The 12932-nt window shown below is 35.9% G+C and overlaps 2 protein-coding genes across 2 annotated transcripts; both read left to right on the forward strand.

Annotated features, from left to right (window-relative positions):
• The first annotated feature begins 285 nt into the window (after positions 1-285).
• LOC113280130 (putative wall-associated receptor kinase-like 16) lies at positions 286-1672 on the forward strand. Its single transcript, XM_026528788.1, has 2 exons — positions 286-361; positions 621-1672. Exons 1-2 carry the CDS (start codon positions 286-288, stop codon positions 1670-1672), a joined length of 1128 nt encoding a protein of 375 aa, XP_026384573.1.
• A 6286-nt stretch (positions 1673-7958) lies between these two features.
• LOC113280131 (wall-associated receptor kinase 1-like) lies at positions 7959-10544 on the forward strand. The gene is made up of 2 exons (XM_026528789.1): positions 7959-8928; positions 9340-10544. Exons 1-2 carry the CDS (start codon positions 7959-7961, stop codon positions 10542-10544), a joined length of 2175 nt encoding a protein of 724 aa, XP_026384574.1.
• The last annotated feature ends 2388 nt before the right edge of the window (positions 10545-12932 follow it).

Raw genomic sequence — 12932 nt, forward strand, 5'->3', positions numbered from 1 at the left:
ATATCTAGAAAATATTTTCTTGCAGTGTAAGCCAGTCATAAATAGAGAAACCAAATATTCTCCTTTGTTCCAACAATGGTCTTTAAGAAACAAAGGGAGTATATACTTATGTGTTTACATTAGTATGATCCATTTGTGAATTTCGATTATACTGATGCTACAAAACATCTTGAAAATCAACAGAAGTGAATAGGTGCGAGGATAAAAACAACAATCCTTGGGAAGGAATTTGTACAAAAACAATTGGAGGTTACAACTGTTCTTGTCCAATCGGTGGCACAGGGGATGGGAGGAAAGACGGCAGTGGCTGCACTTTTCAGAAAGAAGAAAAAGAAGAGAAAAAGGAAAAAAAGAATTTCCTGTATTAATGGTCGTGCTCGGTAAATTCCTTTCTTATACTGCTAATGTTCAAAAATCTATTATTTCTTCTCTAAGTATAAATATAACATGTGACTTACTTATGTCGATTTAGGTTTTGGATTGGGGTTTGTTTTTGTTTCTGTTGCCGGGGTTTTATTATTCTTAATCATGAGAAAGCGAATGCTAAAAAGACTTAAAGAGAATTTCTTTGAGAAAAATGGGGGATTATTGTTGAGAGAACAATTATCTTCCCTCGACAGTGGCGTACAGTGGCGTAGAATCGACAAAACTTTTCACATCTGAAGAATTAGAAATTGCAACTAACAAATACGACGAGAGTCAAGTTCTCGGGCGAGGCGGCCATGGTACAGTTTACAAAGGAACGCTGTCAGATAATCATATAGTCGACATTAAGAAATCTAATACAGTTGAGCAAAATCAAATTGAGCAATTCGTAAATGAGGTAATTATTTTATCTCAAATTAATCACCGGAACGTGGTGAAGCTCTTAGGTTATTGTCTGGAAACTGAAATTCCCTTGCTTGTTTACGGGTACGTATCTTGTGGTACCCTTTACCAACATATCTATTACAAGAGTGCTGCTGATATCTCCCCGCTGACTTGGGATATTCGTTTGAGGATTTCCTTTGAAACTGCAAGTGCAATTGCGTATCTGCACTCTGCTGCGTCTCCACCTATCATTCACAGGGATATAAAGTCTACCAATATATTACTGGAAGAAAATTACACAGCAAAAGTTTCACACTTTGGAGCATCGAGGTTGATTCCGCTAGATCAGACTCATGTCAAAACACTAGTCCAAGGGACCTTAGGGTATTTGGATCCAGATTACTACAGCACAAGTCAATTAACGGATAAAAGTGATGTTTACAGTTTCGGTGTAGTTCTTATAGAACTCTTAACAGGTAAGCGACCAATTTGTTTCGAAAGACCGGGAGAACAAGTAAATCTTCCAACATACTTCACTTCATTAGTAAAAGACATCAATGTTCTCGAAATTATCGATGCTCGAGTTGCAAAAGATGGGAACATGGACCAAATCCTTGTTGTGACAAAGTTGGCGAGGAAATGTCTAAAATTAAAGGGTGAAGATAGGCCTAGCATGCAGCAAGTAGCAGCAGATCTTCAAGGTTTGATAATGTTAGAACCTGGACCAAACCGCAACGTTGGAACGACAAAGTTCCCACCTGAGCCAGTGGATGTGGATCTGTATAGTGTACCATTTAGTTCCACTGGTGGATCTAGCTTGGCGACAAGTATGACAAATATCTCAATGTATATTGGAAGATGATGTCGGTGAGTGAACTGATTTATTTCTAATATTTGCAATGATAATCAGCTTATTATTTATGTAAAATGCACTTTGTTTAATTGGTATAGGAAAACAGTCTTTTGATGTCTTATTTTTTTCCCGAGTAGTAATGTTAAATTTTGATAAAATTTTCCCTTTGCTCTCAAAAAGGACAAAAAAATTGCAATGTATAGACAATCCATTTGTATTTCGTTATGCTGCAAGAACTAACGATTCGAAAGAGTGTGATTTCATTATGTTAGTTTTTCAATGATTATACTGAGAATCATAATTTTTATTTTTTTCAATATTTTTATTCGAATCAACAAAATCTTATTCTCCATTTGTAAACCCTAACATGATTTTGTTGTTTTGTTTTACTTTGTAGGTACGATTTTTACTGAAAAAGGTACTAGCTTTGCTACAAAACCCTAATTCTCCATTCTATTTCTTTCTCAAGTTTTCTCTTCATGTACAAAAAACTGTAATCACAAATAGAGTTTTTCACGTTTTAGTTCATATATATGTGGGTTTTTTTAATATATGAAGCTAGGGTTTTTAATTTATTCAATTTCCACAATTCAAAAAGGGACTTCTTGAAAACCTAACGATCTGGGCTGTCAATTTCGCACGTACAAACCTAGTTGGTTTATAAACTGGATATACATTTTGAAATTCCGCAAGAGAAATTTAACCTTTGTCTTCGACATTATTTATCTTGGAAGCACTCTTAGTCTCAACAATGTAAGGAATAACATCAAAATTTGGAACATGATTTTTATGGTCATTTGTTGGAGTACTTGGCTTCAAGGAAATACTCCCTCCGTCCTATTATTAGATGACCTACTTAGATTAAAATTTTGTCCCACTATTAGTTGACCTATCTCATTAAACAAGGAATATTTCTAAAATTATCCTTTTGATTGATTATCGGTAGTATAAGAAATATGCATAATTTGATATTCATGTTTATATTCGTTGCGTAGGTGTTTTAAAATGCTTTTCAATGATACAAAGTTTACGAAAATCTATGGTATATTTTGAGAGATAAATCAATTTTAAATTTTACAAAATATTATCCATAAGGGATAATTATAAAAAAATACTTAACAAATACCCCTTTTTATTCCTTTCCTTAAATATTGTGCAAACTTGAACTAGGTCATCTAATAGTGGGACGGAGGGACTATTAGAGTTTTCTGCAATAAGGACTGGATAGTTGTAACTGTTTTGAATGAGGCCATACATCTTCCTTTTACTTGGTGTTTACCCTTTTTAAGAAGTTTGAGATGCTTCGTTTTCAGAATGTTTTGGAAAATTTGCTTAGTATTTACAAACTTTAATTTTCAAAAAACATAAGGATAGAAACACCAAATTTTTTCATGATTCTGTTAGAAAAAGGATGAGAAGAAATAAGATTGATGTTATTCAGAATGACAAGGGAGATTCGATAACTGACATCTCTGAGATCTCAGCATGTTTCACAGATCACTTCAAAAAAAATGGCCACTGCTGATCCTATAACGTTAAATTCTGACCTCATCAACCTCATACCAAACAAGCTGAAAATGAACATCTCATATCCACACTTGATGCGTTGGAAGTCAAAAAATGTGTTATTCAGTATGGAAGGAGATAAAGCCCCTGGCCCAAATGGTTTCCCACAAAATTTATTTCAAGCCAACTGAGATATAGTTGGAAATGACTTGGTTAACATGGTTCAAACATTTTCACCTTTGGCTTCATTCTAACTGAAATAAATGCTACCTTCATCTCCCTTATACCCTAAACCGATTCCCCAACCAGTCTTGTCCACATTAGACATATATCTTTATGGAACACCATCTATAAAATTATCTCCAAACTCATTTCAAATAGACTTAAACCTATTCTACCCAAATTCATATCCCCATTTCAATCTTCCTTTATCCATGGAAGATAAATTTCTGATAAGATAGTCATAGCACATGAAATAATCCATCATATGAACACAAGATACGGAAAGAAGGGTGATAAAGGGTTGATGGGAATTGATATAGCTAAGGCTTTTGGAAGAGAAAATTAGAGCCTTCTCCTGGCTATTATGAAGAAAAAAATGGGATTTAGTGATAAACGGTGCAATATTATCCACTAGTGCATATCAACTTCTAATCTGGCTATCTTGGTGAATGAAGCTCATGAGAATTCTTCAAACCTTCTAGAGGTCACAAGGAAACCCTCTATCTCCATAGCTTTTTTGTTTTTTGTTTGGAAGCTCTATCCAGAAACTTAATGCAAGCTGGACATTATGATCTCATTCATGAAACTAGAATTTGCACTCATTCTCCTTCTATCAATCATCTTCTATTTGCTAATGACTTCTTGGTTTTCTACAAAGCTAACGTGCAGGATTGCACCAATATGGTTAATATCTTTAGCAAATTTAGTACTTCTTCTGTTCAAATGATTAACTTCTCCGAATCTAGTATCTTCTTTAGCAGGAATACTGATCCTTATGTTGCTAACACCATCAGTACTTTCATGCAAGTCAACGAAAAGATCCTAAAGATAAATACTTGGGGTTCTCCCTTATTCACTAACAAGTGCAAATTACAAGCTTTCAAGCTCTGCATTGACAAGCTAAAATTCAGGTTAGTTGGATGGAAAAGTGAAAATATATCTCCAAATGGCAGAGCTACTATGATAAATAATGCCACCTCCACCTCAAGCATATTCCAGATGAACTGCTTCAAGATTCCTAAGAAGAGATTGATAAAATCCAAAGAAATTTTCTCTGGAATAAGGACCATAAAAAACCAAAGGGGTTTGTTCTACATTGCATGGAGTAGTGCGTGTAAACCAAAGGAGTTGGGTGGGATTGGTTTTAGAAATATGAAATTCTTCAACACTTCCATGATAACTAGAATTACTTGCAGTGATTTGTGAACCTGATTTACTATAGACTACCACCATCAAAGCTAATCACTTCAACAATGATCTTATCATCATAATAGATACATGACCAAAAAAAACTAATTCTTGGTTATGAAAAGGAATTTTGGAAGATGTGGACAACATACAAAAATATTACAAATGGGAGATTGGAGATGGTAAAATGATCAAAGTTCTTAAACTCGATTTCCTGATTCTGTACCTTTGTGAAATTATTGCCTCTGCTAAATCAAATATTAGCTAGATGGTGCAGGTAAGTCGTAGTTGCATGCGGAATCAGTGTTGCACTGCATTCACAATATCTGGATGGAAAAGATCCACAGGAAACAAGACAATTCTCATCAAACAGATTATTTCCGACTTATATATTTAGTTGTACATGTGACAAGTCTTTAGACAGTTACATACACAATTTTTTTTTTCTCGGTAAAAAGAAGATTTAATAAAAGAGAGAAAAAAGATACAAAAGACAACAACAAGGAGGCAGGAAACACCTCCCAACCCTCAACAACAAGCTGATAAAAAAGAAGAACCTCGAACAAGAAAGCAAGGTTCACATCACACCACCCTCACCCGACAACACTAGGTTGGAAAAGTTTTTCTTTCCAATTTACAACTATGTCATCTGAAGTGACACCTACAAAGCAAGGTCAGTACAAGCCCAATAATAAGTTTGAAGCTTAACAGACGTTATAAGATCGACAACTTCCTTTGATTTGTCTGTGAAGGTCCTTGCATTGTGCTCGTTCCAAATAGACCAGAGAATGTTTGTAGGCAATGGCTTCCAAATTTCTTTTCCTTTAATGGAGAGGTCCCGACAATCCCAGCTGGATTTCAACTCCCTGACTGTGCTATGGATAATTCTTGGCTTTCCTGCACAATCTAAAAAGAAATCCCATATTTGAAGAGCAAAGGGACACTCAAAAAAAATATGGTTAGTTACATACACAAATTAACATGTGACAAGTTTTTCTTACAATACTTGTAATTCTTACTCAACTGAAAAGGGAAGTAGTCAAACTTAATTCTATAACTTATTAGTTCAAACTTATATGGTATAGCTTGATCATATAAAGTTGAACCGAAAGGCAATCATATGTGACATGAAGCAAGGAGTAAATTTTAACTAGGAAGGTGAATGACCTGGTCTAGCTCTGACACATGGAAAACAATACTAGTATGTCAAGATTCTTTCTTGAGGTCTCAGATAATCTTGTTTTAGCTAAAGTTCTTCCTAATCCTTGAATAAATGTCAATTCGCATATGAACGCAATCATTTGGTTCAGCTTTTGACTCCTCAGCAATTGGATCAGCTCTCTCATATATGCTGCTAGGATGCTCTTTAGGAATCCTACAATCCATAAACAATAAAAGAAGACTTAGAATCCCTACAACATAATGTAGAATTAATAAAGTCTAACAACAAAACAAATAAACTAAAAAAAAGTGTGAAGTAGAGATGCCTTTCGTTTGACTAACGATTCAGTTATTCAAGCACTTCCTAATTCTTAAGGAGTTTGCTATTATTCTTGAGTGTATTCTCGAATTACTATTGCTCCATATTGTGTTAAAAATATTTATTAGTGTTTCATGTGAATACCAACAAATTAAACTACACGTAGTTTACTGCATCAAGTGTCAATGCTGATTTATGACTTGAGCTGCATTTCTATGTGACTTCTATTGCTGCCTGCCGATAGGATCCTGTTGTTGGATGCATAATTCAGCGTAGTTGTCTCCATGAGATGACCGATGACGAGGATAGCTTAGTGATGCAACATGGGCTACCAGAACATCAGATATTCTGACTTATCGGATTCATTGACGTCAGAGTTTACCAAAAATAGAAAAACTGTCAAGTGTCAACCATTTGCTTTTCGTCAATCTCGAGTAAATAAGTTTCAGGACACAATCAACACGTAAAGAACAATCCATAATTTTGAACAGAGACACTTGTTTTATTTTTCAAAATATGCCTGTTATAAAATGCATGCATAGATTGACATATATCATAAAAAGTTTAATGTCTTTTAAATAAACTTCAGCTCACTGACCAAGCTTCATCTTGGAAATAGCGGAAGATCTTGAAGGTTTGATAAGGTTACAGCCAGCTAGATGGAATCATCAACCAATCCACAACATAGGAACCACAAACTTACCCCCTGAGCCTAGTGGATGTGGATCTGTATAGTGTTCCATTTCGTTCCACTGATGGATCTAGCTTGGCGACAAGTATGACAAATATCTCAATGTATATTGGAAGATGATGTCCGTAAGCGGAATGATTCATTAATATCTGATATTTTTTATGATAATCAGCTTATTGTTTGTGTAAAATGCACTTTGTTTAATCGGCCTTGGAACACAAAGCGGTTTGGTGGTTTATTTTATTGGGATACTTTGTTTTGTAACTAAGATGCACTGTTTTCGTGATTAACAGTTTTTCTATTGAATTTGCCCTTTTTTGTCAAAAAAAAAAAAAAAAAAAACTCGTAAGAAATCCTGTTGAAACCTGTATTCGTAATAGCAACATCTCCGCATTGTTGCGCAAGAAAAATTCAACTTAATTAGCTACGTGACCTTTCAAATTAAAACAAATGCCACTTGATAATTAACCAGTAATGGTATACATGTTTCCAATATTATGTGCCGCACACTACTATACCAATATGAAAGACAATACACCATTTCAAGTATCGCATCTTCAGGCTGTCGAGCAATAAACATTCAAACAACGGCCACTTGATTAGTAACCAGTAATGGCATACATGTCTTCCATATAAATATGTTCCCGATACTGCTATTAGTGCTGTATACGGATATACCAATATTAAATACTTCTTTTTTTCTTGAAAAGAGGATATGTACAAAGACAGTATCAAAGAAAGTTCACTCATGAGTCATTTCAGAATTAGTATAATTCTATTTTGAGTCATTGCTAAAATTGTCTTCCATATATCGAGAAAAACAATTAGTAACCTTATCTTCCAAAGCAGTTGCCCCTTGATTAGTAACCATTAATCGTATACATGTCTTCCAAAGCAGTTGCCCCTTGACTATATCAAAATATGAAACACAATACACCATTTCAAGTACTATGTAAGTTGCATCTCCACGCGCTATCGAGAAATTAATATCCGGCCAGTAATCGTATACATGTCTTCTACATATGGAAGACTTCTTCTCGTTTACTTAATCTTGGAATTAAGGCAACTATATATAAGGAAATACACCATTTTTGTTGCAAGATTCTACCAAAGGAAATACACCATTTTAATTAGTAATTCTATTTTGAGTCATTGCTACAAATGCCTTCATTATAAGGTAGGAATAAGTTTTGAATAGTAGGGAGGAAATGAAAATGTTTCCCCCCCAACTACCGTTATTCCTTCGTATTGTGATCTTTTATGTGGTGGTATCTATATCATCGTTGTCATCATCTGCTGAACTCATGCAGGCGAAACCCGGTTGCCAATCGAAATGTGGGAACGTTACCATTCCATACCCATTTGGTATAGGTAAAGAGTGCTCCATGATTGGTACACACGGAAATGGTGATGCTCATATCATGTATAACATCATCTGTGATCATTCTTACGATCCTCCTAAACCTTTTATGAATGCAACTGATTATTTTGAAATTTTAAGCATATCAGATACAGAAGTTCGCATCAGAAACTCCTTCACCGAGTTCAATGGTCGCCCCTTCAAGAGTCCTATCGACCCTGATCATCTTGAATTGAAGAATTCTTTTAATAAAAGTGGGCTGAATTTTCTCAACTTGTCTGATACCCCATTTATGGTATCATTTACAGGAAACAAGTTATATGGGATTGGCTGCGGCTTAGTTGCTGTTTTCACCGTTGATGTCATAGGGCCAAAGGGTATCGCAAGAAAGGAGTGTCAATCAAGCTGTGAGAGTATCAGCAGAGATGGATCTTGCAGTGGCAGTGGGTGCTGCCAGACAGACGTTCCAAGGGATCTGGAGTCAATTGGTGTGGCTGTGATGGGAACTGGTACCAAGAGCACAAACAATTTTAACAGCTTTGCCATACTGGCTGAGACAGGAAAGTATGCATTTGATTCCGAGGATCTTACTCTAGACGCCACACAAATATCCAAAAAATATGAGGATAAGGTCATACCGGTGGTACTCGATTGGGCCATAGGATACAAGACTTGTGGAGAAGCAAAATCTAATTTAACAGCTTATGTATGCCAGCAGGCTAATAGTAATTGTACCGACGAAGTAAAAAATGGTGGACACCGTTGCATTTGCAATGATGGTTACGAGGGAAATCCTTACCTTAGTCCTGGATGCAAAGGTATGTATATGTGTGTCTAATGTTTTTATAACTTCTTTTCAGTGTATACATTAATATAGGCCATTTGTGAATTTCGATTATACTGATGCTGCAAACATCTTGATAATTAACAGAAGTGAACAAGTGTGAGGATAAAAACAGCAATCCTTGCATAGGAATTTGTACAAAAACAATTGGAGCTTACAATTGTTCTTGTCCAGTCGGCGGCATAGGAGATGGGTGGAAAAACGGCAGTGGCTGCATTTTTCAAAAAGAAGAAACAAAAGAGAAACAAGAAAAAAAAGAATTTCCTGTATTAATGGTCGTGCTCGGTAATTTCTTTGCTTATAATGCTAACATTCATAAATTTATTGCTTTTCTCTATCAGGTACAAAATATAATACAGTATGAAACTTTTTTATGTCGGTATAGGTTTTGGATTGGGGTTTGTTTTTGTATCTGTTGTTGGGGTCTTATTATTCTTAAGCATGAGGAAGCGAATGATAAAAAGACTTAAAAAGAAATTCTTTGAGAAAAATGGGGGATTATTGTTGAGAGAACAGTTATCTTCCCTCGACAGTGGTGTAGAAGCTACAAAACTTTTCACATCTGAAGAATTAGAAATGGCAACTAACAAATACGACGAGAGTCAAGTTCTTGGGCGAGGCGGCCATGGTACAGTTTACAAGGGAACTATGTCAGATAACCGTATAGTCGCCATTAAAAAGTCTAATACAGTTGAGCAAACCCAGATCGAGCAATTCGTAAATGAGTTAATTATTTTATCTCAAATTAATCACCGGAACGTGGTGAAGCTCTTCGGTTGTTGTTTAGAAACTGAAGTTCCCTTGCTTGTTTACGAGTACGTATCTTGTGGTACCCTTTACCAACATATCCATTACAAGGGTGCTGCTGAGACGTCCCCGTTGACTTGGGAAATTCGTTTGAGGATTGCCTTTGAAACTGCAAGTGCAGTTGCGTATCTGCATTCTGCCGCGTCTCCACCCATCATTCATAGGGATATAAAGTCTACCAATATATTACTGGAAGAAAATTACACAGCAAAAGTTTCAGACTTTGGAGCGTCGAGGTTGGTTCCACTAGATCAAACTCATGTAAAAACACTAGTCCAAGGGACCTTAGGGTATTTGGATCCAGATTACTACAACACAAGTCAACTAACGGATAAAAGTGATGTTTATAGTTTTGGTGTAGTTCTTGTTGAACTCTTAACAGGTAAACAACCCATTTGTTTTGAAAGACCTGGAGAACAAGTAAATCTTGCAACATACTTCACTTCACTAGAAGAAGATATCAATGTTCTCGAACTTATCGATGATCGAGTTGCAAAAGATGGGAACCTGGAGCAAATCCTTGCTGTGACAGAGTTGGCGAGGAAATGTCTCAAATTAAAGGGTGAAGATAGGCCTAGCATGCAGCAAATAGCAGCAGATCTTCAAGGTCTGATGAGGTTAGAACCTTCTGGATGGAATCATCAACCAAACCCCAACGTTGGAATGACAAACTTACCACCTGAGCCAGTGGATGTGGATCTGTATAGCGTACCATTTAGTTCCACTGATGGATCTAGCTTGGCGACAAGTATGACAAATATCTCCATGTATATTGGAAGATGATGTCAGTAAGTGAAATGATTCATTTCTAATAATCAGCTTGTAAAATGTACTTTATTTATTTGGTCTACGAACACAAAGCTGTTTGATGGCTTTTCTTTGAGTATTTTGGTTTGTAACTGAGATGCTGCCGCTGGAGCCGGCTGATGATTTGTAATTCTTTGTTCCATGATTCTCATCTTTTCGTTGAGTTTTAAATGTTAATACAATTTTCCCTTTGGTCTAAAAAGACAAGAAAATTGTAATATGTCGATAGTGTTGAAAAGTCAAAATTTGAAATGGTTTTATTGTTTTGTTCATAAAACGAACAACCGCAAGTGCCCAATACTCTAGTTGGTCTATAAAAGAAGCTTCGTTCGTAATATTCTCTCTCCACCTCTCTGCTACCCTTTCTCCCCCTCCAAGTACCCTAGCGCCGAAATCTAATTCTCTCATCGGATCTGTCCTTTTCTGGACGAATCCGAGGAGAGGTCTTCAGTTTAGTTGATAGTTTGTTTTAGATCTTCTGCTTTTTTTTTTGTGTAAGGTTGGATTTAGGTTTTCACCATTACAACAACAATTCTTAGGTTAACATTATCTGAGGGAGTTGTGATTGTGACCAGATGGTGTGATGTTTCCAGATGACGACATAGGCAAAAAAAGCTATAGTTCTGATGGTCGTGCTCATTTTGGGTACAGGGAGTTTATCGGAACATGGCGGTGATTTTTACATTAATCTTTCTTGAAGAGTCATCGTTGATTCGAATAGTTACGGCGGCAGCATTCCGGGGATTTTGGGGCAGAGCAGCTGTTCTGCTGATGTAGGGTTTATGTTATGGTTATTTGGTATTTGCAATTTGGGTTATTTCTTTATTTTTTGTCTTAGGGCCTGGGCTTTTGTGCTTCAAGGTTTCTAGCATCTGCGATCTATCAGTTACAGGGACATTGGCTTTATGATTTCTTCGTCATTAGCATTGTCATATGGGGTTTAGTTACAACCGGCTTGGTTATTAATATTTGGGACATTATTCAAGCAAATCTGGGAGAGCTGCCTAGTTTAGAGATGTTTTTATGAAGAGCTAAAACAAACTATCAACATATACGGAGAGCTGCCTAGTCTTTTAAGCCATTTGAGAAGCTAGGCTTTCAGCATGTTGTGGAAAAGCCTAGTATCTTCATATAGAGGTGTAAATTGGAATGTGCCAGCACGAGCACAGCCCAGTCCAGCCCAGCACGCTAAAATCGTAGCGCACCCAGCCCATCACGTGATTTAGCTCAGCACGGTCCAACACGTTAGTTTCGTGGGCTGTGCTGGGTTAGCATAATCGGCACAATAACAAAGCACGCGGCACGGATAAGCACGTGGCCCAGCCCAGCACAACACGTCATAACATCCACAAATACATAATATTACAAGGTATAATACATCACATTTTGTGTATATTTCACAAAAGAGTCACTATTCTAGCTAGTTTTTGACATTTTATGTTGTCTTATTTTTATTACAACACATATAATATCTAAATATTTGGAAAATGTATTTCAATATCGTTGTTATAATGTCATTACCTATATATATTTGACTAGAACATTAATTCACATGACAGTGATCTAATTTTATATTTGGTGCGATATTTCTTTTTATTGAATAAACTTGTTAATTTTACTTGAAATAATGAAATAATTTCAAACTATATGTTGTCTATTTAGATATCGTGATAATGTCCGACTTAATGTATACTATTAAGTGATCTCAAATTGTTTATAGCATATGTGCCAGCACGACACAGCACGGCACAACACGTTTAAATCGTTGGCACAACCCAGCACGGCACATGGCACGTGAAGCACGCAATTTCGTGTGCTGGGCTGTGCCGGGCCGGCACGTTTTACACCTCTATCTTCATATACGGAAAATTAGTTAGAATTTCTTTTTTTTTAGAGCATGAAAATAAATAAAACAGATGTGATTCATAATTACATGGTAAAAAAAATTAGGTAGAATGACGGTAATTTATTACTGTTATTTTCTCATTTTAATTTATTTACTATTTTTTAGGGTGGTACAAAACTACAAATCTTTGGTTCTTTTTCTTTTTTTGATCAATAATTTTTTTACGGGTTAATAATTTTTTTTACAAAGGGTTGCAATTGCCCTCCAAAATATTTGTTACTCTTCAATTTATTAACCTTTCATATTTAAAGTTGCTTACCTCAATTCTCGGTGGGCAGACAGAAAGAATATGACAGAGTATATTCTGTTAACTGTAACAGAACCGACAAAAACTAAACGCCTTTATAGTATAAGTACCGTTAAATAATTACATTTCATACACAAGACGGTTGGAATTAGAATCAGCAGCCTATGGAGTCAACTTGGAAAACTGCCAAGGTGGATTCGAAAAGCAGTGA

This window comes from Papaver somniferum, chromosome 5 (genome assembly GCF_003573695.1).
Source record: "Papaver somniferum cultivar HN1 chromosome 5, ASM357369v1, whole genome shotgun sequence".
In the NCBI taxonomy this organism is placed as follows: Eukaryota; Viridiplantae; Streptophyta; class Magnoliopsida; order Ranunculales; family Papaveraceae; genus Papaver; species Papaver somniferum.